The sequence below is a fragment of the Lipomyces doorenjongii genome, assembly GCF_038497915.1.
Source record: "Lipomyces doorenjongii strain NRRL Y-27504 unplaced genomic scaffold V1508scaffold_26, whole genome shotgun sequence".
NCBI lineage: Eukaryota > Fungi > Ascomycota > Lipomycetes > Lipomycetales > Lipomycetaceae > Lipomyces > Lipomyces doorenjongii.
Window position 1 is genome coordinate 195,809 of NW_027118093.1, and position 22,577 is coordinate 218,385.

A 22,577-nucleotide genomic window follows, 5' to 3' on the forward strand; every position below is an offset into this window, starting at 1 on the left:
GTTTCGAATTCGAGTACTAGCGAACGCGGATTGTTTCAACGATGGCTTCTGATGTTCTCGTTAAGTCCGCGGGTTGGAATTTTTGGGGCGACGGACTATGTATATTTAGTGTACAATAGAGTACAAGAACCGCAACGAGTCATACCGCGAAATCGTAGCACCGTCTGCGATGAAAGTACGCCCTCAAATACTCGTTACACAAATTCATTATATGGAGTACGACGTGTCTGCAACAAACAATAATCCAAAATTTAACAAAACTTATTTGCGTATTCGTACACTAAAGAAAGTTAACACTTTTACAAACCCTAAATAACAGTGAGAAGTAACATTAATCAAACCAAACTATAAACAACAAAAGATTATCCCCCACTCTTACTACTGTGCGCAGCACCAGACAGTATACTGCCGTTATCATCATCAGCCACGGACGTTTTGTCTTTATCTTTCGACTTGAATCCGTGTCTAAAGAATGACGCACCCTTGCCAACGCCACCCGCGACCATGCCGACGCCTTTCATCGGAGCGCCGGCGACGGACGTTACGACTCGGCCTGGGACGGCGAAAGTGCCGCTTAGCGTGGCCGTGCCTCGAATCGTCCGCATGACATACTCAGGTTTAAACCTCATTTCGAGCCGGATCTGCCCCGACTTACCGTCGAGGGTCAGGATCTGGGTGTCTGTCTTGAGCGGCTCCAGACGGCTGACATCTATCGGCGACGCACCAAGGAAATCGTCCTCGGAAGGACCCATGTCCCAATCATAGACCTTGACCGCGAATTTCGCGCTTGACAGCCTCGGGACTGGGGCTTCGAAGAGCTCGCCCCAGGCCGGGTTGAGCGTCTTCTTGATGACCTTGGTCTTATATGCTTTCACGCCATTTAGCTCAAACACGCAGTATGGATCAGATTTGCCCCGACGGTCTGCGGCCGGCAAGTTAGTCGCTTCGACAACCTTGACGGAAATGAACCCCTGGTTGTTGTGGCTCTCGAACGGGTCAAGCGTCATGAGCACTGGTATGTACCGAAACAATACCTTGAGCGTGTAAATCTCACCTGGGTTTTGTGACACGAAGTTGATTGTTGCGGGTTGGTTGAAGCCCTGCTTTAGGTGCGCAAGCGTCGAGCCTGTCATGGACGCTACGACGCAGTCTTCATCATCCCGGAGCGAGCGTTGTTTGTTGGTTAACCGGATATGCATCTTGGACCATTCGAGTTCGCGAATGAGTGCGTCGCCGACTTCGTCGAACCGTGGCTTGCTGCCGTGGGACTTGCCTGCTGTTACGAAGTCCGGGCACAAAAAGTCATCAAAGAAGAACTGTACAAAGAGATCTGAGCGCGCGAAGTTGCCCTCGATAATCTTGTACACTAGTAGGCCAGAATCTACAGCGATTAGCAGGTTGATCACACTTAATAATTTAGCGGTCCGGTACATACCATAGTTGAAAAGCTCCTCGGGACTGAGATTGAGCTTGGGGGGGACGACCTCTTTGCCCTCGGCGTCGACAGGTTTAGCAGCAGCAGTCGCATCAGGCTTGTCGCCATTCACAGTCTCCTTAGCCGTTTTCTTCTCGTCCTTCTGGTTACCGTCTTGAGAAGGGGCCGCAGAAAGGGCAGCGGCTGCAGCCTGATCTTTGGCCCTCTGCTCTTCCTCGATCTCCTCGGCATCCATGATGTTCAAGCACGGGAAGAACGACACGTTATAGTACAACATACCCTTTGGTGCTCGTCCAGGCATGACTAGTTGTCCCGACCGCGTGGTAGGGTCAATGAACTCGACATACTCACCCAACTCGTTCTTCTTGACAAAGCTTTCGGCATTAAGAACAACCTCTCCCAGAGATCTGTCCTTGCCACCACTTTCGGCATCCATAACCTCCAGCACGACCTTTTCGTCCGGCGCCGTAACAGTACCGTACACGACTTCGTCCCACTCGGGGTTGAGTTCGCCGTGGATTGTGACGCTGCGGTTCTTATTGTAATTGTTGACCATGACGCGGACGTATGGGTCAACCTTGCCGACGGTCTCGAGGTTGCGGAGATCAGTCGCTTTATAGAAGTGGAATCGCAACACGCCGATTGGACGAACATAACCGGCAGAGCGGGAGAGGCCTTTGACTGCGACGGGCTTAAATTCTGCCGAGATGCGCGCTCGTCCAGCAGGCGAGAGCTTGAACCAGTCATTACCTTTCTCGTTCTGGGAGATGATCTCATCAAGTTTGGCCCTGTACGTCGCAATAGTGCCGGAGCCAGAATCCTTGATTGTGAAAAGAAGAGTTGTGCGTTGCTTGTTGGTAACGAGCACCTCGTGCGCTTCGTCCCAGACGGGGGAGTTAGTGCGCTTCATGACATTGGTCGTGTGTACGTCCTTGCCATCAACAGAGTAAACAGCAAACGGGCTGAGACCGCCGCTGGCGAATCCCTTCTTGACTGCCAGATCTAGGTCCTTGGCCTGGTGAAGAGTGAAGCGTACGATACCGGTGTTCAGAAGTGGCGGCGGCTCGACGGTGCCGTCCTCTAGAGTCTTGCCAGCTAAAGTCGGGAAGAAGCGAGCATCGAAGACGACTTCGCCGCGTTCCTTGCCGTTATTGAGAATCTTGCCGATGACGTTCTCCTTCTCGGGATCCTCTTCAAGGGCCTCGAGAGCGAATGTGGCAGTACCGAGCGATCGGTCCTTACGGACATCGTTGAAATCTAAAACTTCCATGGTCAAAACATCGGCGAGGGACGTGACCAGCACGATCTTGGTCTCGTTCCACCTCGGGCTTGACGTGTCTCGTTTGACGGTCGTGCGGGCAAGCTCTTCCCGACCGTTGAGGGAAATCTTGACATACGGATCGACGGTGTTACCGAGCATGTCACCGGTCTTGAGACCGCGAGCACTGTAGATTGTGACAGCAAGGACGCCGATTGAGGCGTCGGCGGGCGCGCCTGCGAGCATCTGCTGGATATTGAGCGTAAACGTGTTCGGGTCGTACAACATCGGACCTATAGTGTCGTTGACCATGGACTTGATGAAGCTCTCAAGACCGGGAAGAATGTTGACGTCGAAGCCAAAGGTCTCACCTCCTATCGGCTTGAGGATGAAATCAAAGTACGGTGCACCTAAGAACGACAGACTAACGGTCTGGATGTGGGGGAAGGATGTAACGAGCTTGATCTTGACCTGCATCAAACCCCTGAAGGCCATATCTTGGACTAGAATGGGCATGCCAGCGGAGACGACACCCTTACCTACACGAACCTGGAGCTCGACGAGGGGGTTGATCTTGTTCTTGAGCTGACGAGACGTAAGATCCTCAGTATCGTTGGGGATGAAAGAAAAGCCCCAGTCCATGACGATGACATCTTCCTCAGTCTTTGGATACGTGCGCACGAGATCAATTCGAGGAGGCTTTGTACCGAGAGTGAAGCGCTTGAGCCTGATCTAGTTAATTTATTGATTGGAATCAAAGTAACGCAAGGACATACGCAAGGCCATCGATCGGAGGAGGAGTCTTGACACCGGACAAGACCTGGTTGGTGGTCTCGATGACAGTTGCATTCAGAGTAGGGAGATAGATGGCCCAGAACTTGATGAGGAAGGAATTGAGCCACTCCATGGTCTCCGCATCAGTCTCGAGTTTGACGAGCGCAGACTCACGCGTGAGATCATCACGGACTCTGTGGCGGACCCGGAGAATCGACGTGCGGTAGTAGGTCGAGGCGAAAGCCATGACGATGACGATCCAGACTAGGCCGCCACCGAGACGGGCGATCAACCAAGATACGAAAGAAGTGATGAAGATCACAGCAGCATTATGGTACCAGTCGCCAAATAACTTGTCCTTGAGATAGTACTCGAGAAATGTGACGCGATCCCGCAAGTCCTCGTCTAAATAGTCGTCTTCGACGTTGTCGATCCAGGCGCCGATGGCACGCCTGAGTTTCTTTTTGGGCGCCTTTTCTCCATCGACTTCCTTGGCGGGTTCAGTCTCGCGGTGCATGTCCCAGCGCGAGTCGCGAGGAGGTGGGGAGCGTTCGGACTGCACAAGGAGTTAGATGAATGAGACAATGGAGACCGCTGGACGCACCTTCATCTGGCCAAGAGTTGCAACATCGACGGCCTTTCCGGCGACCTAGAATATCAATTGGTTAGCTCACACAGGATCAGAGAGAAATTATGAGAACGTACACTGCCAACCATGCCAACGGTGCCGGATACTGCGCCAGTGGCAGCCCCGAAAGTGCCAGTGACGACATTTGACGCATTTGATGAGAGGCCTCGCATCATGCCGAGCCTCGACTGCGATTTACCGTTAGCTGAACCGTTGGAAGACATGGTTCACAGTAGAGGCCGTAGCTGGCGAAGCAAGAGAGGATGAGGGGGAGCAAGGAGCGGGAGATGCGACGTAGGCGGAGAAGATCTTGAAATGATCTCGATTGGCATGACGACGTTGTCCGGGTTAGGGCTATAAGCGGCGCAATGGGTACAGCTCCATAGGCGGACTCCGCGCGTACTCGAAATGCTATTGGTAGACAAGGCTCTTGGCCCGCGTGCGGCGCGCTGCAAGTTGCAGGTGGCATGGCTTCCTCGTAGAATTCAATTACCTTGTCGACCTTCTGGTGATAAGGGCAGTCACCTACGCTGATCTGTCTACGTCGAATCGAACAGTCTGAAGATGACCTCGCACATATAATGCTTATTTAATAGGCTATGCAGTGAAGGGCACAGGGTTTACATTCATTAGGTTCCTACAGGCGGAGTCCAACGGCCACAGGAATATCAGTTACCAGCCAGCTACCAGCGACTGTCCATGAACCGATATCCGGATACTCCTCCACTCTCTATACGCATTGCCCAACTTATAAAGAATAAGATATATTCGGTGTTGGTTATTCTGTTGGGGGCTTCGGCAGAACAGCTGGACGGATTAGGCAACATCGTGCCGAAATCCTGCCGGTTGTCACATACTCCAGTAACAGAGCTTCGGATTCTGGGCGCCGGCCGCAAACCCTGAACCTCTGCACTTCACGTCACTGCACATTCTTCGACTATTCTATCGTTGCTATTCCACAAACACTTCGCACAGGACAACCAAGGCCTCGCACTAAAAGTGCGAGGCGCGGCCCTAACGAACCCTTTGCACTGCGCCACAAAAAATTATTCTCTCGAACACGAGCAGACACAAATCCGTCGCCCAATTTGCGCCCTTCTAGAACGTTAAGACCGGCGCCGTTCCTGCCCGCTGTTGCTCTTGCAACTGCCTCGGCATGTGCATGCACTTCTGTTTACTCGCTCCATTCATATCGTCTAAATCTTACCGTCATTATTCGCAAGAAAGCGTGCTTCCGTTGTCGCGGAGTCTGAAACCATCCGTCTCAAAACGATGACAATTATTCTGTAACTTCGGTCTGCCGTCTCGCGCTCAGCAGCCTGTCGACATGGACATGGGAGTCCTGCTTATTGTAGACTGCAGATAGAAAAACGCAGCTAACGAGTTTCTAACATCCCTCTTCCTACGTTCTTCATCTACACATGCTGTCGCTCGCCAAACTGCATCTCCATTTGTGCCTCCTTATACGGTTTTCATGTACAGACTCTCTGCAATCTTGCATCAGCCTATGCCGTTCAAATATGTACGATAAGTCTGTCACCTTCAGTTCGCATCATCGGGTTAGGTCTTATCACGTGATTAGGGTTAGGCGATAGTTTGCACTAAAATTGCAAGGATATCTTCAGTGTCTTCACTGTCGGTCTCCGACTTATCATCAGTATAGGCGGCGCAATAATAGATAAACAACCATGGCGTCAGGTCTAACACTTCGACTCCCGCAGTTTCCACAAAGCGCGGTCCACATCGGCCTGTACACCTCCGTGACCAATGCCTCCAGCATTCGCGGGGAATTATTATCCGGCAACACTCGATATTCCTACGCGTTTGTTGATCCGCGCAGTGTGCTTTCCCTTGCCCACGTTCTCGCTGCCGTCTATCGTGCATTGACGGATATGGAAGCTGGTGGAATGCGGACAAGGACGCTGAGTTCGGAGATTGTGTTTGCGTTTGGAGGTACAATGAATATTGCAGAGTCGTTGAGACGCTTCGGGATCAACGACGATAGTGACAGTCTGCTTGTTGTTAAGGTCGACACGGCTCAGGTGGAGCGAAGCAATTCGGTGTGGGACGAGTTGGGAGAGCTTGTTCAGGGCACGAGTATTCCGGTGACCGATGAGAATATTGCAGCCTTGACAGATGTAGAGACAGTCAGAAAGGTAAGAGTCAAATCGTAGTGTTCTAGAACTTCGGCATTGCTAATGTCGTAGAATTACAAAATTCAGCAGGGAATATCACTGGCCGACAGAAGTGAAGCCACAAATGTCATTTCTGGTGCGATTGCATTGCGTGGATATCTATAGGCTGAAGTTATGTGTCCAAAGTGTACGATAGATTGTTGAAATATATAATTGTACCATTCTAACATTTTTACAATGCTTCCCGCAAACTCTATGTACAAAATGCATCTCACAGACCCTGCAGTCGCCTCTCCCGTAACTGCTTCTCAGTTGGCACGGAGGTTTCCTCATGAACGGCCCTCTCCAACGGCGTGGCACTGTGGTCATTGAAGTCCGTCACGGCCATCTTCTGTCCTCCTTCCTTCGACCCTTCATTGTTCCCCCCCGCATCACCGTCGTAGGTTCCAAAGACTGCAAACGTACTAACACCTACAAGAACATCGTGTCCAACTACCCGTCCGACAATCCAGTACCATACCCTGCCCTGCCCACCGCCAGCTTGGTATATCTTGACCGGGCTCCCTGTCGCAGCACTGACTGACACGAGAATGTTCCCGTACGCGCCCTTCGGATCCCATTCATCTGGCGAAATGGAGCGCAGCGGCGACTGGGGCGGCAATTTGATAAGAGAACGGAACGTATTCGCGGATGGGTTATGTTGTTTGTGTCTTGGTGTGAGCGGGCCGTTGTGTTTGTGAGCATGGTCGCCTGCGAAATGTTTTGTCACGATCTTGGTGATTTTCCGTAGAGAATGATCGTCATTAGATGTGCCTTTCTCTGAGCCAACTGAGTCCAGAGACGTTGATCTTGACATAGCGCGATCATGCTCGTACTCGTCAGACCCTGTCGATCCCGAGGAACCGGATGTATGTCGGCTCATCTGATTTCCTTCGCCGTCGAGCTCGCGATCGTGGATAGTACCGTCTGGTAGTATCTCTTCACCTGACCATTTAACAGCAAAAACTTCAAACGGTGCGTCAACTCGCGACGAGTAAAACAATCTCGCCTCGCCGACGGCGTGATCATTCGCCGATATCGGCTGCCTCATGATGTCATCATACTTCGCCTCGTTGTCTGCTTCTGTATGTGATGCTGCATATGGCACGGCATTACTGACACAATCGCGTCTAAACGTCCCAAAAAGCGAAATCAGAATCTCGGGAATCTCACTAAACGGCACGCGCGACGCCTCTGGAATGTGCCAATCACTTGCATATCGCAACGCAGCCGCATGGTCAGCAATAAAGGCTCCGTCGTGCGCAGCCAGCAATGACGTCGGCACCGACGCTTCATCAGTCGCACCTGACGAATCTGACGGCGAAGTCAGACGCAACTTATTGAACGCTGATTCGATGCTGGACATTTGCGACGCCGAGGTGAATGGCGGTAGGTCGCTGCTTGACGACGGCGTCATTGGGTTCGTATTTCGTGGGCCGAGAGGTGGGCTTTCGGATGCCATTGCGATAGTCGATATTGATGAATGAATACTGAAAGGATGTGTATGAATGAATAGGGCAAAGGAGATATGTATTAATGAAGCCACAATAGACGACGAGACGAACAAAGACGCAACCTTTATACAAGGTGGCCAAGCTGTCGAGCAGGAGACGTCTTGGAACCACCGCTTCTCGTCGTTGTCGCGGCCGACATAACGGGCTGGCCCGACCGGGAGGCAGATCAATCGAAGTTCAGCCAGACCGGAGCTGACGATATCAAATCCCCTGTCGGTTACTGGATTCGGAATGTATCGCCTTCACTAAGCTGTCTGTGAATAACATTTTAATAGAATTATTTCTTGGTCGTGTGATGTCACTCTGGCGTCAGGCAGCGCGATGCGCCTGGTGGTCGGGGTTAATAGAGCCCGAACCCCCGAAGCACGCTGGAGACATGATTTGACCTCTATGTTTATTTCACCTCGCAGTTATATCAGTCAGGAACATTTAAACAGACCGCTGAAATCATAGGGTGTGTGCAACGAGCGGTTCCTTTTTAGTCGACACCGGTGACGTGGTACACAGCCACTGCTATGACGTCGTTGCTTGTGGCGGTGAAAAAGTGGAGCTATTCATGTTCCCCTACCTGAACTAGTCCCGAAGTGGAAATGGTCGTCTTCAGCCCCATGAACCTCGAAAGAAAAATTTCATGTCCCATGTACAATCCGAGACAGTTTGGAGGTATGTGGGCACCACTCTATTCGGATCATGACGTTGCATTTATAGAATTATCGTATGACTTGCAAACAATTAATGTAGTATTAAAAATTTGGTAAGCTAATCAATAATATAAGGTAATATATTACTCTATTTAATTTGGTATTCTTGAGTTTTTTAATCATTATACATGGGCAGTGCTCAAAGTCTGTGAAGATCTTCGAGATTTACAGACTGCGGAAACCGGTAAATCAAAGGGTTCCCGTGTCCGAGCATTGCAAGATTATTTCGTGTTTGCGACGTGTAGCTTACACTGCACGACCGATGTGTTTGAGACGGGCATTGCATGTTTTAAATTGATGCTCGTTATAGAAAATTCGGGACATTTTCTCTAAAATTTTGGTGTAACTAGTTGCTAGTTGAAGGTACGGAATCGTTGCAGCTGAACTAACAATCTTTGTGCTAGATGAAAACTGTCGCGCTGGTATCTGGCGGAAAAGACTCCTGCTACAATATCCTCCATTGTATCAAAAACGGGCACGACGTTGTTGCATTGGCGAATTTACATCCTCCTCCTCCCCAGTCTATAGTCAGTGACGAAGATGACGTGATTCACGAAATGGACAGTTTTATGTACCAGACCGTTGGGCATTCTGTACTCAATCTATACTCCGACTGTCTTAAAATCCCGATGTATCGTGCCCCGATTACTGGATCTTCAGTCACCACAAAACTAGATTATGCTACCACTGCTGCCGATGAGACTGAGGACCTGTACACTCTTTTGCAAACTGTCAAGGCTGTGCATCCGGATATTGAGGCGGTTTCCGTCGGTGCAATACTGTCCACATATCAGCGCAGCCGCGTAGAAAACGTGTGCTCGCGGCTCGGATTGACAGTCCTAGCTTATCTCTGGCAGCGTGATCAAGCTGCGCTGTTCGACGAGATGATTCAAGGTGGCATCAATGCTATCGTTATCAAAGTTGCTGGTGCAGGTTTAACTGCTGAACGGCATCTCGGCAGATCGTTGGAACAAGTGCGGCATGAGCTTTTTAAACTTAATCAGATGTACGGAAGTCATATATGTGGCGAAGGGGGCGAGTATGAGACTCTGGTTCTTGACTGTCCTGTTTTTGTTAAGAAGCTGGCTGTGGATGAAACACAAATTGTGAACGATGATAATGGTGACGTTGCATATTTGAAGTTAAGAGCGCATGCTGAAGATAAAGATGCAGTTGCCGAGGAGTGGATAGACAACATTGCGGTCCCCCCACTTCTAAGCGAGCCATTCCAGGGCATATTTGAAGACTTGAAAGGCACAGACTTTGGATCGAATAACGCAGAAATGGTTGTCAGCCCTGCTGCTGTACCCGAACTCTCGATTGGAATATCCCCAACCACCATTTCAGTCGCAAATATCACTGCACCCAACAGTTCCTTCTTATCTGACGAGATTACGTCTATATTTGAGCAGCTTTCAAATGTCATGGAGACCTTCAAAATCACGGATCCATACTCTATAACATCCATTACATTCCAACTTTCAGACATGCAAAATTTCCCAGCAGCAAACGAGTCCTACAAGAATTTCTTTTCACATCCCGTAACGAAACCGAATCCACCCGCCAGAGCCTGCATTTCCACTCTGCTCCCCTCATCCTGCCGTGCATCGTTGACAGCCATAATTACTCGTGTCCCGGAGGCGCGATCCGGCTTGCACGTGCAAGGACGGAGTTATTGGGCACCTGCCAATATCGGACCGTATGCTCAAGCCTGTACGGTTCAGGAATGTATATACCTAGCTGGCCAAATTCCTTTGATTCCAGCAAGAATGGTTTTATACAAAGACGAGGGTGTACTAGGGCAAGCTGTACTTGCCATGCAAAATCTTGCAAGAGTAATGGATGCTGCGGTCGTTCGTCGGTCCGAAGACGACCACGGGCAGTTTTATTACTTGACAGCATATACTTCCTCACTGGCAGCTGCGAAGGCGGCAATACGCGTTGCCAGTCGAACGGGTGTTGAGTGTGGCGTTTTTGCTGTAGTGGTCGTTGCGTTACCTGTTGGCGCTTGGGTGGAATATGGCGGTGTCGGAATTAATACACGTTATATTCGTTCTTGCACTACAGGCGACGTCGACGAGGAGGATGAGTTTACAGTCAAATACAGCAAACACGATAGGATCGATCGTGTTGAGTATGGAGCTGTCATTTTCGGAAGTTGGTGTTGCGATGATATTATTTCGGAGATAGCCAACTATCTTGAGACGAAAACTGAGGCCCTGCTGTCAATCAGTGCCTTTATTTCTTCTAGTGTCTCGGACGCTCACGAGGTGCGCATGCGACTCAAAGAAATCGTAGGCATAAACGTGTGCGTGGAGATTGTTCAGGTCAAATATGTGGTAGATAAAGATTGCATCATTCGGAATTACGGAGTTTTGGTTAGAGGTTATTGATGTAATACTTAGTTTTGCATATAAAGGGTTCGATATGGTAAATATAGCATGTAGTAATCTATCACAAAAGTAGGTACACCAGTATACTTACAAATTTCCGTCGACAGAATCTATGCTCTGCTTGTTCCCGCCTCGGTGTCGAACGGGATTATCTCCCTCTTTTCGACGGACCATCCGAACAACGTCCCTCCTCCTCCGCTTCGCTTTCCGCATCCATTCACCTCTCTTCTCGAAAAACTCTTTTTCCCACTCACTTCTGCTTAACGCTGGTCGCGTGGGTGCTCTACTAAACTGCGTCTGCGAATTCAAGAAGGCAGACTCTGGATGCGGGAACAGTAGGGGTATGTTCTCGAGAGATCTTGTCGTTGGTTTGAAATATTTGACCTTTTGGGATCTTGGTCGCGCCAGCGCAGCCACTTCGTCGTCTTCTACTAGCTGTGGTTCGATAAACGGCGATGATGATCGCTTTGTTTGTTCACCGTCATTATCACCCTCGTGTTCTGTTTCTCCTTCTCCTCCTTCTCCGCCTACTCCTCCTCCTTCTTCTTCTTCTTCTTCTTCTTCTAAATGATCCACATCACTTTCGTAATCGGAGACATCCGAATTTTGAACCAAGGAAAAGACATCTCTAGATTCGTCGGGATTGAAAAGAGAGCGAAGTCGCTCTGTAACGACATTCTTCATTGGGCCTCCAGTGAGATCCGGACGAAGCTTCTTCTCAGGTTCTGACACGACCGTCTGCGCCGGCTCTGTATCATGTCCCACAAATTCCTGTTCAGTGTCCGATTCAGACGGGGAGGAACTGCCATCGGATTCTGAATCAGTGCTAGGTGGGACCTCGTCATCTGAATTCGAGTTGTCTGAGTCATAAGCCTCGTTGGTGTTATTGTCATTGTACTCTTCCTGATCGGATTCGCTAGAAGTTGGGCTTGTTGAAAACTTTCTGCTATTCGAGCCCTCATCATTCTGTACGCCACTTACTGCAGACATATCCTGCGTATCCTTGCCGTCGATCGTCGCTGCCACCGTAGTAAACGGCTCGATATCATCATATAAGCCATTTGAAACCGAGTCAGCCACGTTAACTAATTGGTCTGCGAAATCGTAATGAATTGCTGGACCATCATTGAACTCAGGCGCTTGGGTCTGCGTCCCAGACCTAATAATGTTGAAGATAGCATCGTCGTCATCAGTGGCATCGTCATCGTCATTAGACCTAGTCGGATTCGTTGTTGAGGCAAAGTCACTACCTCGTTAGCTTTGGTCCGCATGACAAGGGAATTCAGATTTCTTACGTCTCTTGTCGGTCTTCACCAAACATGTCGTGCAGAATCCTCAGATTTTTCTCATTCTCTAAGCGACGCATCCGCTCCTCCGCCGACTCTTCCTCGACTGGCACAGAGTTCGAAGGCACTATCTCGATCTCTGCATTCTCCATAGTTGACCCCGTCAACTCGTCCTCAAGCTCTGCCTTAGATATTGGGAAATCGCCAACACTCACTCTTTCTTTCTTGACAGTTTCAATTTCGTCGCCTTTCCCATTAACCCACCGTCCGATAGCCACTTCACTGCGTTTTTCACCCTCGTCATCCACAAACTTCCATATTAATTCATTGACATCACCACCTCGTGCTTTACCCCATAACTTCTGCTTTTTGCACTTTACAATCTTTGCTTTGTTACCAATCTTAATTCGGAATGTCGGCGGACTTTGTCTGATGTCTCGCTCAGTCGCTCGCAATCGTCCTCGCTCGCACTTTCCAAATTGATAATGTCCCTTTCGAACATGATACAGACGTCGCTGCAACAATCGCTGTTCTCTCAATGCCAATGCACGACGTTTGTACAACTGCGCTTCATCACCGAATGTTTTTTCATCTTCGTTTTGCAGGATCATTGCTTCTGCACGAATTGTGAAATCAGGAGCTTTGGCTTCCTCGATATTGATGACTGCTCCTTTAAATTTGACGCCATTAAGTGATTTTCGTAATACGTTGTATTGCTGTTTTGTTAGCGACAGCGTGATAAACGCGAATGAAGTGTCTAACGTTGGCTTTTTGTGAATTGAGAACCCTGAGAGTGGAACACCGAAGAGTGAGAGCCGGCTAACTAAATCTGATGAATCCGTTGCGAGCGGTTGTGGCAACGGCGAGATATGCAGTCGAACCGGTCTCGCTTCGTCAGACAGTGGAGCTGACGACATTCTGTGGTTCTGTCCGGTGTCGCTATTAACAGAAGATTGTCGATTTCACGCGAAAACGATTCAGGTGAGGACGGTCTAAAAGGTTCTCGTTAGGCTTTGCGATTTCTCCCAACGGATTTTGAAAAAATTGAGCCCCACGCATATGAGAAAAAATATTCCGCAATTTACAAAAGTTAGCGAGAATACGAAATTTCGCTTTTGGTGAGAAATTGCATATAAAAAAGACAGAATGGTTGCTCCACCAGTTTCATATAGTGGGCACGTGGATTTCCGGATGCGTCTTGTGCTGGCGACGTTGTCTGGAAGAGCAATCAAGATTGATCGGATCAGATCTGATGATCTGGAGCCAGGATTAAAGGGTATCTTAGATAATTTTACTTGTGGATATACGGTAAATAACATGTGAATAGATTATGAGGTTTCGTTTCTGAGACTGTTGGAAGCTATAACGAACGGTAGCGTAATAGAAATCTCATATACTGGTATGTGTAGCTATAGATGTGAAGGCGATATTTGGGCTAATCAATTATAGGTACCACTGTCATTTACAAACCAGGCTTGATAGTAAATGGTACCGTAACTCACAACTGCCCTCTTTCGCGAGCAGTCGGCTACTTCCTCGAGCCCGTTCTCCTCCTCGCGCCATTTGGCAAATTAGCACTGTCTCTCACTCTCCAAGGTGTGACGTCCAATGGTGTTGACCTTGGCGTCGATACAATTCGGACAGCATTATTTCCTATTTACAACAAATTTGGTATCATGCAGCAAGAATTACGGGTGATAAGACGAGGAGCACCACCTCTTGGTGGTGGGGAAGTGAGTGTATTTTTACCACACGTTGTCTTGCAACCCATCACACTCCACGCTGCTGTGAAGACCCCCTCTGTGTCGAAGATACGCGGCGTGGCATATTCTACTCGTGTCAGTCCTGCGAGTGTGAATCGAATTATTGAAGGTGCTAGGGGGGTCCTAAGTATAACTGGTTGTGAGACATTTATATACAGCGACGTCGCGAGAGGCGAAGAGTCTGGCAAGAGCCCGGGATTTGGTGTATCGCTTGTGGCAGAGGCACGGTCAGGATGGTGCTACACCGCAGAGTCTGTTGGTGGGGCAGGTGAAACACCGGAGGATGTTGGTGAAAGGGCGGCAAGAGCCTTGTTGGAGGAGGTTGCTCTGGGTGGTATGGTTTGTCGAAGCCAAGTCAAGTCTTTGATTGTCCTAATGGTCGTTGGGAAGGAAGATGTAGGCAGGGTACTGATAGGAAAGGGAGTCATTGATGAAGGATTTGTCCGATTACTACGAGATATAAAAACAATGTGGGGGATCGAAGTCCGGATTAAAGAGCAGGACACGCTAGACGAGGAAGATGAACAAGCCGAAGGACTAGATGAATACGTTGTGAGTATAAAAGGGGTAGGGTTCGTAAACTCTAGTAAAAAGATCGCATAACCAGCCGGTGGGGTTTTCAAAATTTGGTTAATGAAATTGTATTATACAGGCCATATTTATTTAGTTCCATCTATATTCCACTGACATTCATCGTAGAGTTCCGTTCCTCTTCTTCTCTAATGCCGTTTTGTATGGTGGTGCGGTCGGCTTTTGTACTGGCTCTAAACTTATCGAGCCGACGCCTTTCTCAAGCTGATATGTGGCATCTGCGTCGAAATCTGATAAATCTCCACATGCGATAAACGGAGCGATGGCTCTTTCCCTGTCCATACTTTTTGCACTAGTAGACTCCAGATATAATGGAAGTTTCATCTTAGCGAGAGTCAAGGATTCTGGGAGCCACCCACGTCGTGGCTTGTAGCCCTCGCAAACAATGAATGCTTCCAGTGACGAGGCCCGCGAGCTTCGTGGCTTGGCGCAAGTGACCTTATCGAACAAAAGAGATAATTGTGAATATAATAGATCAACGTCTCTGCCTCTGAATATTTTCGCAACGAATTTGCCCCCAGGTCGCAGAAGATTTGTCGCTAGTGTGAGTGCTGATAATAGAAGCTGGCCTTGGATATATTCATCTAAATCGTGCAGGCCCGTGACATCAGGCGCACCGTCTGAAATTGCTGTTAGCATATTCATTCCCTGCATAAAACGGTTTATGGACTAACCTGAGCAAACGATGTCAGCTGGTTCGCCGCCAAATAATTTCAAGATATTCGTTAAAGTAGCAGGATGGGTGATATCCGCCTGCAGAGTAATAACACCCGGCAGCGGCGCAATGGGCTGTAAGTCGACTGACACAATAGTAGCTGTCCCTTCGGGCAACGAACGAGAAAGTACTTGACTCCATGATCCTGGCGCCGCGCAAAGATCGACAACTCGAGACACTCCTTCGAAAAGGTGGAATTCTGAGTCAAGTTGTAACAGCTTGAATGCTGACCGTGCCCGCCATCCTTGTTCCTTAGCTTTGCGGTAGTAAAGGTCTCGCTTGTCTTTGCTACACTTGCCCATCCTGTGTTATCTTACGATGGGTGGTATAGTTTGGCGCCAGCAATGTCAAAGTTAACTAACCATCACAAAAATTTCGCCCCGGTGATTTTGTGCGGCTCGACAGAACTGATCAGCGTGGAGACCTCTTCTAGGCTTTCGTACAGCCCCGACAACGTTTACATAAAGTAGTATAGATGATCCAATAAATGCAAATGCATCAATAGTATACAATCACTATTCACTAATAAAAATAAATCCATCAAGTTATGCTTTTAAATATAAGTCCTGAATTGCCTCGCTTCGTTTCCTGCTATTCATATCGTGCTGAACGCTCTCCAAGACCTTTTTGGTCATCCGCAACGTTTCTTCATTATGGATCGACTCTCCAGCCTTACTCTTCTTCTTGCCCTTCTTCTCGTTTGCGTCCTCTCCATTTTTCCGTCTCTTCTTATTAGACGCAGATTTCAATGAATGTGTTAATCCTCCGTTTATCAATCGCTCCATTCTAGCTTTATTAGCCTCAACATCACTCTTTGTCGTAGGATTAATAGTGACAACATTGTCTTTGTTATACTTTAATCCACATTCGAGGCAGTTGTCTGTATCAATCTCCCTAAAGGCACTCTCCGCAAACACATGCCCGCACTCCGGCAGATAATCGAACTTGGAACCACCAGCCTTCAATTCTTTTCCCGTAACCGGACATGTCCATTTGCCAGAGGTCTCATCTTTCGTGATTTTCAGCTCAACAATGTCCTTAAGACTCTTAATATGTGGCACAATGGCCTCGCCATCACCGAAATTCTCCGGCGAGATCAGCCATTCCAGTATCGAATCTTTATTATATAAATGCCCTAGATAGTCGCTGACTACCGGTAATTCTAGTGGCCGCTTGCTTAGGAGACAAGTACTCCAGACAAATGTCGCATTTAATAGGTTTTGCTCGAACAGTTCAGAGGAAGTGCGCTCGCCTTTGGTGGATTTGACTAGTTCGCGGCGCGTAGGGATCGAGCCGCCGTCGTTCTAGTTTTCATATTAGCGTAATTCAACAAATATATATATTTTCACTACTTACTCCCATGTCGAAGATCTCCAGGTAATCAGAAAGGAAATGACAAGTATTCAATATTCAGATAGAACGTCCAGAGTCGGCGCCATGTGAATCTCATCGGTCACGCTTGTGTGTTTAGTAAGAACCTTAATCACGAACTCGCCACACACCTGATTTCAAAGTTTTACTACTGTGAACCTCTCTGTTAATTGAAGTCTTCTAGAATCAACTTCAACTTTTGATCTTCCCTCAAGGCGACATTCTTGGCGATTGCATATTCTAAGACTTCTTATTTTGTTTTTCAAATCGTGAATTGAATATACACAAATGGCGAACTACTTGGCATCAATCTTTGGAACCGAGCAAGATAAAGTGAACTGGTAAGGGATGTATACTGTTTTTAGAAGTAATTTTAATAACTGTATAATAGTTCTTTCTATTACAAGATTGGAGCATGCAGACACGGCGACAGATGTTCCCGCAAACACGTTAAGCCATCATACTCACAGACTATGATGTGTCCGAATATGTACCAGAATCCGGCATATCAACAGGGCAATAAGCTGAATGAATCGCAAATGCAGAATCACTTCGATGCGTTTTACGAGGATTTCTTTTGCGAGGCGGCGAAGTTTGGAGAAGTAGAGGAGGTGGTTGTCTGCGAGAATAATAACGATCGTATGTATATGATTTTGTCTGACACCAAGGATGGGTTACTGACGATATATTAGATTTGATTGGGAATGTGTACTGCAGATTTAAATACGAAGAGGACGCTCAAAAGGCTTGCGATAATTTCAATTCAAGATGGTACGCCGGCAGACCTATTTATGCCGAGTTAAGTCCGGTCACAGATTTCCGGGAAGCCTGTTGTCGACAACACGAGACCAAGGAGTGCATGCGTGGCGGATTTTGCAATTTTATACACTCCAAGAAGCCATCTCAAGATCTGAAGAAAGATCTCGAATTAGGTCTGTATTGCGTATAGTTATATACACGGCGCAGATTTGCTAATGTTCCTGATAGCTCAGAAAAAGCAACTACAGATCAGAGGACGCGATGCCCGATCCCTTTCGCGATCTCCGTCTCCAGAACCAAAACGTCGGTTTTACTAATGCATTGTTCGGATGGATTTTATCAGTTATTTGTATCATAAAATTTTTTATTTTGCTACGTTTACAGATAGGTCGTTACTACATTACGGTTGAAATTTGTACGATATGAGGCTTTTTGAAAATAAAATGTGTATTATGACCCATTCAAATGTAGAAGCAAATTCTTGATAGTAATATATGTACAAGCCATGTTTATCCTCGTTCTACCCAGTTTTCGTTTCGTCGTGACTGCGGACTTTCATCGGCGCCGTAAATCAAATATTCTTTGTACTTGTCGATGTACAGCTTGCCATCATACGCCCCGAACTTGTATCCCTTGAACTCATTATGGATATCAGGTAGTAGAAGCGAAACGTACGGAGCGAGCTATACTTAAATGTTGGCAACTCATTCCACAATTGCGCGACTTTAAACATTGCAGTACTCACCTTAGTGGTATGTAATCCCTCTGGCACAACGTACGTCCGCACTTTATGATAATCTATTATATATTTCCCATGCTTGGTATGCCATCCCATATTCGCCGAGCCAGTGCCTTTGTAAAAGTCCTTATTGCCATTTTTTGTAGTAAGCCTGTTTCTCCGCCCTTGAGGCGACTTCCGCATTTCCGGAATTAACCGATCCTTAAAAAACCGTAAGCAGTTCACGTTCGTCGGCCTCATCCTTCGTAATCATGAAAGGGGATAGTTGGATTGAATTTGGACTCAAAAGTAATAATAGTCGTATTTACTGACACCTTCCGATTTCCTACATCTAACCGTTGATACATCTATTCCATAAGCAATACGCTAATATATAAACGGCATAAATGTACCAACGCGCCCAAAGTTGCTAGAATCTTCTCTATTGAACCCAAACCATGCCCTCTCGGTTCCAGTTCAAAGGTGCATGTTTGCTACTGAGATGTACCTGAGTTACCGTCGAAAGCTTCAAAAAAGGTCGCGCGACAGACAGTTCTCAGTTCTCTCCTCCCTGAGCATCGGCTGTCCAAGTTCACCCAATTAGCACAGTGATTTACACACTTCGACAAGTTATTCTACTATATTTTTACTAGACTTTTGAATATTACAAGATGGGTGATCAAGAATGGGACTCAGTTACCTACATCGGCCAGAAGGCCAACTCTCGCCACAGCAACACCGCGCGATCGAATTCAGAAATTAACGCTGCTCGGCGCTCCGGCGGGGTGGTCTCGACCGACAAGAAATACGGTGCGGGAGCGAATAAAGCTCTCGGTACCGAGGGCCAGCGATTAGCAAAGATCGATCGGGAAAATGAAGTTGCCCCGCCACCGAAGATCGACTTCAGTGTCGGCAAGGCCATATCGAAGGCGCGTGCAGAAAAAGGTCTTACACAGAAGGATCTGGCGGTTAAGGTTAATGAGAAGTCGAATATTATCAACGACTATGAGATGGGAAGGGCTGTGCCGAATCAGCAACTTCTTGGAAAGCTAGAACGTTCTCTTGGAGTTAAATTGCGCGGGAAAGACATAGGTTCTCCTTTGGGCGGCCCGAAGAAAAAGTGAGATATGCATAGTTAGAAAAGTAGATTAGAAAATCAATTGCGACACGGGCTAGGATATGAACTCCGTTAATATTTGGCTCTTTGTCACTGTATATGTGACAGGCATTGTATATGTCTGCAAACGCCGGAGTTATTTTTTCTTTCGGGTCAAAAGTGTTTAATTGCTATTTAGTGCTTTGACATATTGTTATACTTGGGAAGACTTTTTTGGACTTTGTACAAACCGGTTACATTAGACAGCAGAGCAATTAAACCCTATTATAACTTCCGTTCGTCTATCATAATATCGTACAGTACTTCTATCGCCAAAAGAATGCATTAAGAGAAGAGACATACTTTGCCACTCGCGGTCCCACCAACGATCCAATTCTACATGACCACCGTTAGCATAATGATACGCGTCATTAGTAGAGTTCGCTGGTCATACCTTCGAGGGATGGAACTGACAGGCAGCAGGTACAGCCGATACAAGTTCTGCATCTCCTAATCGGGCCAATTGAATACCGTCTGCCGTATAAACGTCCATAAATCTGTTCATGTTTCCAATGACAAATTTCTGGACTTGGTCCAGTGGGTTCTGCTGCCAATGCGCTCGCAATATTGTTACCCACCTGAGTGGTTTAGCCCTTGTACGAAATGATGTGAAAAAGGGACAACTCTACCTTCCAGTTTGGCAGTTATGTCTGATTGTCGCCGACGGTTTCAGTTCTTCGGGTGCGGTGAATGACTCGGGCCAAGTAACCGAATCCTTGAGATTAAATATGTTGATCGTGTCGTCATATCCATTACACACAATTCCACCGTCAGAATTCCAGGAGGTGCAACTTATACTTAGTCTGCTGTCATATCTCGTTAAATATTTTGCCTGTAGTTCATGGCTTCTAGTGGTTTTGATTTTCCGAAAATCCCATAACTTCATGCTGCGGTCCAAAGACGCCGTGGCGCAGAAATGCGGTGCGCTTGGATGTAAAGAGAAGCCACCAATTTTTTTCTCATGTAATCTAAATTTTGTGATGTCTTTTGGTGTTCGCAAATCTAGCCGTCCGAGCTGTGTGTAGTACTGTTAGCATTTACCGCGGGCATCATGTGAAGACATTCCTACCTCTCCTTCCAAAGTAGAGAAATACAGCAGATTCTGATCCGCGAAGTGTATTTCGCTGACAGCGTCAGGCTCGCTGCCTAATCCGCCATAATATATTTCCGAGCTGACACCGGTCGTAAAATCGACGGATCGTATAGATCCGTCATAGCTGGAAGTGTAGACCTTTTCCGAGACAGACGGCGCGAAGGTGAAACTAGAGAGTGTCCTCGCATGAACCTTGAAGAGGTAAAGTTTTGGATATTCCTCATCGTCTTCACGTTTGACTTCGTCGACGTCCCAGACCCCGAGATGGCCAATTTTGTCGCCGGCGAGGACAAGGCGCTTTGATACCGAAGGGTGAAAGCCGATGTTGTAAATGCGTTCTGGTGTCTAAACAGGTCAGTCAATGCTGTCAATTGTACACATCAGTATGAAGGACGCACAATTTTGATGTCGTTAGGTTCAAACTTCTCAAACAGCGTCAACGAACTTAGATCCTTCCTCAACTGAACAATATCTCCCGCTATCACCTTCTCTTCATTTTGAGTGTCCGCATCATCATCATTAAACGTCCACAATTTTGAAAGTGCATCAGACGCAATATCCTCAAACTTGATATCTCCGCCAACCCTCTGTCGTTCAGCCTTAACCTTCTCCTGTGCAGTAGCGTATTGTTCTTCAGCCTTAATTCGCACAGCCTCAGACTCAGCCTGCAGACCCGCCAATCTCGCTGACGTCCGCCGTGGAGCAGGTGACTCTTCTTTCTTGATCGGTTTTGCCCTTTTGGCCGCGGGCCGAGGTTTATGCGCCGCTACCCGCTTGGATGAGGTACTGACGGGCCCGATGTCAGCACTCAAGCCTGCGAGTTCGAGCTCCCGAATGAGTGCGTTATTGCGCTCAATATTTGCGCGTCGCTGACGCTCATACTCGTTGAGACTGCTGTCTGTGTCCGCCATTGCTCTTGTGCAGTAGCTGAAGATATTATTCTTGCGAGACGGGGCTTGATATGAATTGGCCATTATTGAATCGCACGCGTTCGCGTGCGTGGGGCGCGTCGCACCGATGGCCGTTACCCTTCCTAAGCTAGCCCACATGATATCAACCCCTCAGTATACGAATCTATCAATTATTAATGCTCGGTTATTTGATATCATGGCTTCATATACCAAATGGCAATGATTTAGTGTACAGGTCTCCCGGGCTTCTGTATCGTTCAGCAAGAATTCTCCGTATATCATACTCGCCGATCATATAAAATGTCACTCACGGATGCTGCAGGAAAGCATTGTAGGACACATTAATTACTATGAGGCGGGTGCTCGACAAAACACAGAACCCATTGAGTGATCATGTTTGGTAAATTATCACATATATACAAAGCAAAGAGATCAATATGACAGGACGACCGAAAACATAATAATCGCCAAGATTTTAAGAGTAAAATGCGTTGATATATGTACAATATTAGTAGACGCTGCAGCGGCTAGGTGTTAAGGTGATATATACTAGGAGACGATGCTAAGAACGTCAAGTACGACTCTCGCCTCCTCTCTCACGGCGAAGTCTTTCAATTTTATTTTCAGGCACCGGGGGCATGGGAACATCGCTGAAATCGTCGGAACCGGTCGCAGTCGCGGCATAAGCATCTGCGTATTGTTAGCGTTGATAGCCGGGCAGTAAACTTGGTAGCACATACATATACCGCAAACAATTCCAGCAATCACGATACCAGTGGCAATATTCCGTTTCGTGTACCTGCTCCGGGCTCTCAGAAGAGCAGGACTCATGCGAGAAGATGCATCTTGATATTTATTTACACCCCATCTGCATTAGTTAGCATTTGGCCAAAAATTGCCAGAGAGCCGTACCTAAGTTGACTACTCATTATGAAGTCCTTTCACTTCAAGTCAGAGGTACGAGGATTGTGAACTGATTGATTACAAGATGCGGTGCTGTGTTGAGTGCAATATTTCTGTGAATCAGGTGAATCTCATTCCACAATTGAGAGCCGTTGTTCTACGCGAATACGGATTATCTAGAGTATGCGTTTATGTTTATGTCCTCAGCAAGGCTAGACGCATATGCAGGGGCCCAGACATGACAACTGCAGCAGCGCGAGGGTTTCGTGTAATCGCCATGTGTGGTGCTTATTATTAACTTTCAATTAAGAAAGTCATGTAGAAACACAGTATAACTTATTTCGGCCAACCGAATAAAAGATGCAGACAGCTTCCTTAACCACTGCCAGCATCATCGACGGAACCCTGGCGGTCGTCCTCCACTGTGGACGCGC

At 47.6% G+C, this 22,577-nt stretch overlaps 13 protein-coding genes across 13 annotated transcripts; 5 read left to right on the top strand and 8 right to left on the bottom strand.

The window, feature by feature from the left end:
* Window positions 1-54: 54 nt before the first annotated feature.
* On the bottom strand, window positions 55-4,421 carry V1508DRAFT_439619 (C2 domain-containing protein). The gene is made up of 5 exons (XM_066942227.1): window positions 4,173-4,421; window positions 4,072-4,116; window positions 3,470-4,023; window positions 1,436-3,420; window positions 55-1,381 (listed from the first exon to the last, which is right to left on the bottom strand). The coding sequence occupies exons 1-5, from the start codon at window positions 4,317-4,319 to the stop codon at window positions 363-365; spliced, it is 3,750 nt and encodes a 1,249-aa protein (XP_066795698.1). The 5' UTR covers window positions 4,320-4,421; the 3' UTR covers window positions 55-362.
* A 1,317-nt stretch (window positions 4,422-5,738) lies between these two features.
* Window positions 5,739-6,475, top strand: V1508DRAFT_386794 (kinase binding protein CGI-121-domain-containing protein). Its single transcript, XM_066937825.1, has 2 exons — window positions 5,739-6,251; window positions 6,303-6,475. Exons 1-2 carry the CDS (start codon window positions 5,784-5,786, stop codon window positions 6,393-6,395), a joined length of 561 nt encoding a protein of 186 aa, XP_066795699.1. The 5' UTR covers window positions 5,739-5,783; the 3' UTR covers window positions 6,396-6,475.
* Window positions 6,476-6,501: 26 nt separating this feature from the next.
* On the bottom strand, window positions 6,502-7,686 carry V1508DRAFT_404479 (uncharacterized protein; the record flags this gene model as incomplete). The annotated part of the gene is made up of 1 exon (XM_066938631.1): window positions 6,502-7,686. The coding sequence occupies one exon, from the start codon at window positions 7,684-7,686 to the stop codon at window positions 6,502-6,504; it is 1,185 nt and encodes a 394-aa protein (XP_066795700.1).
* An 862-nt stretch (window positions 7,687-8,548) lies between these two features.
* Window positions 8,549-11,160, top strand: V1508DRAFT_136243 (uncharacterized protein). Its single transcript, XM_066935981.1, has one exon. The coding sequence runs from the start codon at window positions 8,889-8,891 to the stop codon at window positions 10,875-10,877; it is 1,989 nt and encodes a 662-aa protein (XP_066795701.1). The 5' UTR covers window positions 8,549-8,888; the 3' UTR covers window positions 10,878-11,160.
* V1508DRAFT_418020 (uncharacterized protein) lies at window positions 10,879-13,129 on the bottom strand. The gene is made up of 2 exons (XM_066940407.1): window positions 12,173-13,129; window positions 10,879-12,123 (listed from the first exon to the last, which is right to left on the bottom strand). The coding sequence occupies exons 1-2, from the start codon at window positions 13,078-13,080 to the stop codon at window positions 10,965-10,967; spliced, it is 2,067 nt and encodes a 688-aa protein (XP_066795702.1). The 5' UTR covers window positions 13,081-13,129; the 3' UTR covers window positions 10,879-10,964.
* On the top strand, window positions 13,070-14,584 carry V1508DRAFT_439624 (RNA 3'-terminal phosphate cyclase/enolpyruvate transferase). Its single transcript, XM_066942228.1, has 3 exons — window positions 13,070-13,439; window positions 13,491-13,562; window positions 13,613-14,584. Exons 1-3 carry the CDS (start codon window positions 13,310-13,312, stop codon window positions 14,527-14,529), a joined length of 1,119 nt encoding a protein of 372 aa, XP_066795703.1. The 5' UTR covers window positions 13,070-13,309; the 3' UTR covers window positions 14,530-14,584.
* On the bottom strand, window positions 14,559-15,606 carry V1508DRAFT_418023 (FtsJ-like methyltransferase-domain-containing protein). The gene is made up of 2 exons (XM_066940408.1): window positions 15,192-15,606; window positions 14,559-15,137 (listed from the first exon to the last, which is right to left on the bottom strand). Exons 1-2 carry the CDS (start codon window positions 15,532-15,534, stop codon window positions 14,617-14,619), a joined length of 864 nt encoding a protein of 287 aa, XP_066795704.1. The 5' UTR covers window positions 15,535-15,606; the 3' UTR covers window positions 14,559-14,616.
* Window positions 15,607-15,678: 72 nt separating this feature from the next.
* V1508DRAFT_418024 (Rtf2 RING-finger-domain-containing protein) lies at window positions 15,679-16,798 on the bottom strand. Its single transcript, XM_066940409.1, has 3 exons — window positions 16,735-16,798; window positions 16,589-16,690; window positions 15,679-16,536 (listed from the first exon to the last, which is right to left on the bottom strand). The coding sequence occupies exons 2-3, from the start codon at window positions 16,592-16,594 to the stop codon at window positions 15,778-15,780; spliced, it is 765 nt and encodes a 254-aa protein (XP_066795705.1). The 5' UTR covers window positions 16,595-16,690; window positions 16,735-16,798; the 3' UTR covers window positions 15,679-15,777.
* V1508DRAFT_386807 (uncharacterized protein) lies at window positions 16,732-17,867 on the top strand. Its single transcript, XM_066937826.1, has 4 exons — window positions 16,732-16,944; window positions 16,995-17,242; window positions 17,296-17,535; window positions 17,591-17,867. Exons 1-4 carry the CDS (start codon window positions 16,892-16,894, stop codon window positions 17,677-17,679), a joined length of 630 nt encoding a protein of 209 aa, XP_066795706.1. The 5' UTR covers window positions 16,732-16,891; the 3' UTR covers window positions 17,680-17,867.
* Window positions 17,738-18,488, bottom strand: V1508DRAFT_371057 (mitochondrial 54S ribosomal protein mL41). The gene is made up of 2 exons (XM_066937476.1): window positions 18,108-18,488; window positions 17,738-18,045 (listed from the first exon to the last, which is right to left on the bottom strand). Exons 1-2 carry the CDS (start codon window positions 18,339-18,341, stop codon window positions 17,872-17,874), a joined length of 408 nt encoding a protein of 135 aa, XP_066795707.1. The 5' UTR covers window positions 18,342-18,488; the 3' UTR covers window positions 17,738-17,871.
* Window positions 18,489-18,605: 117 nt separating this feature from the next.
* Window positions 18,606-19,507, top strand: V1508DRAFT_418030 (multi protein bridging factor 1-domain-containing protein). The gene has a single exon (XM_066940410.1). The coding sequence runs from the start codon at window positions 18,752-18,754 to the stop codon at window positions 19,202-19,204; it is 453 nt and encodes a 150-aa protein (XP_066795708.1). The 5' UTR covers window positions 18,606-18,751; the 3' UTR covers window positions 19,205-19,507.
* V1508DRAFT_418031 (WD40-repeat-containing domain protein) lies at window positions 19,400-21,449 on the bottom strand. The gene is made up of 5 exons (XM_066940411.1): window positions 20,728-21,449; window positions 20,306-20,674; window positions 19,866-20,251; window positions 19,631-19,814; window positions 19,400-19,572 (listed from the first exon to the last, which is right to left on the bottom strand). Exons 1-5 carry the CDS (start codon window positions 21,376-21,378, stop codon window positions 19,522-19,524), a joined length of 1,641 nt encoding a protein of 546 aa, XP_066795709.1. The 5' UTR covers window positions 21,379-21,449; the 3' UTR covers window positions 19,400-19,521.
* V1508DRAFT_418035 (uncharacterized protein) lies at window positions 21,430-22,329 on the bottom strand. The gene is made up of 3 exons (XM_066940412.1): window positions 22,153-22,329; window positions 21,981-22,108; window positions 21,430-21,930 (listed from the first exon to the last, which is right to left on the bottom strand). Exons 1-3 carry the CDS (start codon window positions 22,167-22,169, stop codon window positions 21,812-21,814), a joined length of 264 nt encoding a protein of 87 aa, XP_066795710.1. The 5' UTR covers window positions 22,170-22,329; the 3' UTR covers window positions 21,430-21,811.
* Between the last annotated feature and the right edge of the window lie 248 nt (window positions 22,330-22,577).

Coding starts and splice junctions, on each gene's coding strand:
- V1508DRAFT_418023 (XM_066940408.1), bottom strand. CDS start 15,534: ATGGGCAAGTGTAGCAAAGACAAGCGAGACCTTTACTACCGCAAAGCT. Junction 15,138..15,191: donor AGCTGACATCGTTTGCTCAG/GTTAGTCCATAA, acceptor CAGCAATTTCAG/ACGGTGCGCCTGATGTCACG.
- V1508DRAFT_418020 (XM_066940407.1), bottom strand. CDS start 13,080: ATGTCGTCAGCTCCACTGTCTGACGAAGCGAGACCGGTTCGACTGCAT. Junction 12,124..12,172: donor GGTGAAGACCGACAAGAGAC/GTAAGAAATCTG, acceptor CTAACGAGGTAG/TGACTTTGCCTCAACAACGA.
- V1508DRAFT_439624 (XM_066942228.1), top strand. CDS start 13,310: ATGGTTGCTCCACCAGTTTCATATAGTGGGCACGTGGATTTCCGGATG. Junction 13,440..13,490: donor TCTGGAGCCAGGATTAAAGG/GTATCTTAGATA, acceptor ACATGTGAATAG/ATTATGAGGTTTCGTTTCTG. Junction 13,563..13,612: donor AATAGAAATCTCATATACTG/GTATGTGTAGCT, acceptor AATCAATTATAG/GTACCACTGTCATTTACAAA.
- V1508DRAFT_418030 (XM_066940410.1), top strand. CDS start 18,752: ATGGGTGATCAAGAATGGGACTCAGTTACCTACATCGGCCAGAAGGCC.
- V1508DRAFT_371057 (XM_066937476.1), bottom strand. CDS start 18,341: ATGAGGCCGACGAACGTGAACTGCTTACGGTTTTTTAAGGATCGGTTA. Junction 18,046..18,107: donor AGGGATTACATACCACTAAG/GTGAGTACTGCA, acceptor ATTTAAGTATAG/CTCGCTCCGTACGTTTCGCT.
- V1508DRAFT_418031 (XM_066940411.1), bottom strand. CDS start 21,378: ATGTGGGCTAGCTTAGGAAGGGTAACGGCCATCGGTGCGACGCGCCCC. Junction 20,675..20,727: donor AACCTAACGACATCAAAATT/GTGCGTCCTTCA, acceptor TGACCTGTTTAG/ACACCAGAACGCATTTACAA. Junction 20,252..20,305: donor TCTCTACTTTGGAAGGAGAG/GTAGGAATGTCT, acceptor TACTACACACAG/CTCGGACGGCTAGATTTGCG.
- V1508DRAFT_386807 (XM_066937826.1), top strand. CDS start 16,892: ATGGCGAACTACTTGGCATCAATCTTTGGAACCGAGCAAGATAAAGTG. Junction 16,945..16,994: donor GAGCAAGATAAAGTGAACTG/GTAAGGGATGTA, acceptor ACTGTATAATAG/TTCTTTCTATTACAAGATTG. Junction 17,243..17,295: donor CTGCGAGAATAATAACGATC/GTATGTATATGA, acceptor ACGATATATTAG/ATTTGATTGGGAATGTGTAC.
- V1508DRAFT_439619 (XM_066942227.1), bottom strand. CDS start 4,319: ATGTCTTCCAACGGTTCAGCTAACGGTAAATCGCAGTCGAGGCTCGGC. Junction 4,117..4,172: donor CCGTTGGCATGGTTGGCAGT/GTACGTTCTCAT, acceptor TTGATATTCTAG/GTCGCCGGAAAGGCCGTCGA. Junction 1,382..1,435: donor CGAGGAGCTTTTCAACTATG/GTATGTACCGGA, acceptor TAATCGCTGTAG/ATTCTGGCCTACTAGTGTAC.
- V1508DRAFT_418035 (XM_066940412.1), bottom strand. Junction 21,931..21,980: donor TGGAATTGTTTGCGGTATAT/GTATGTGCTACC, acceptor AACAATACGCAG/ATGCTTATGCCGCGACTGCG.
- V1508DRAFT_386794 (XM_066937825.1), top strand. CDS start 5,784: ATGGCGTCAGGTCTAACACTTCGACTCCCGCAGTTTCCACAAAGCGCG. Junction 6,252..6,302: donor ATGTAGAGACAGTCAGAAAG/GTAAGAGTCAAA, acceptor CTAATGTCGTAG/AATTACAAAATTCAGCAGGG.
- V1508DRAFT_136243 (XM_066935981.1), top strand. CDS start 8,889: ATGAAAACTGTCGCGCTGGTATCTGGCGGAAAAGACTCCTGCTACAAT.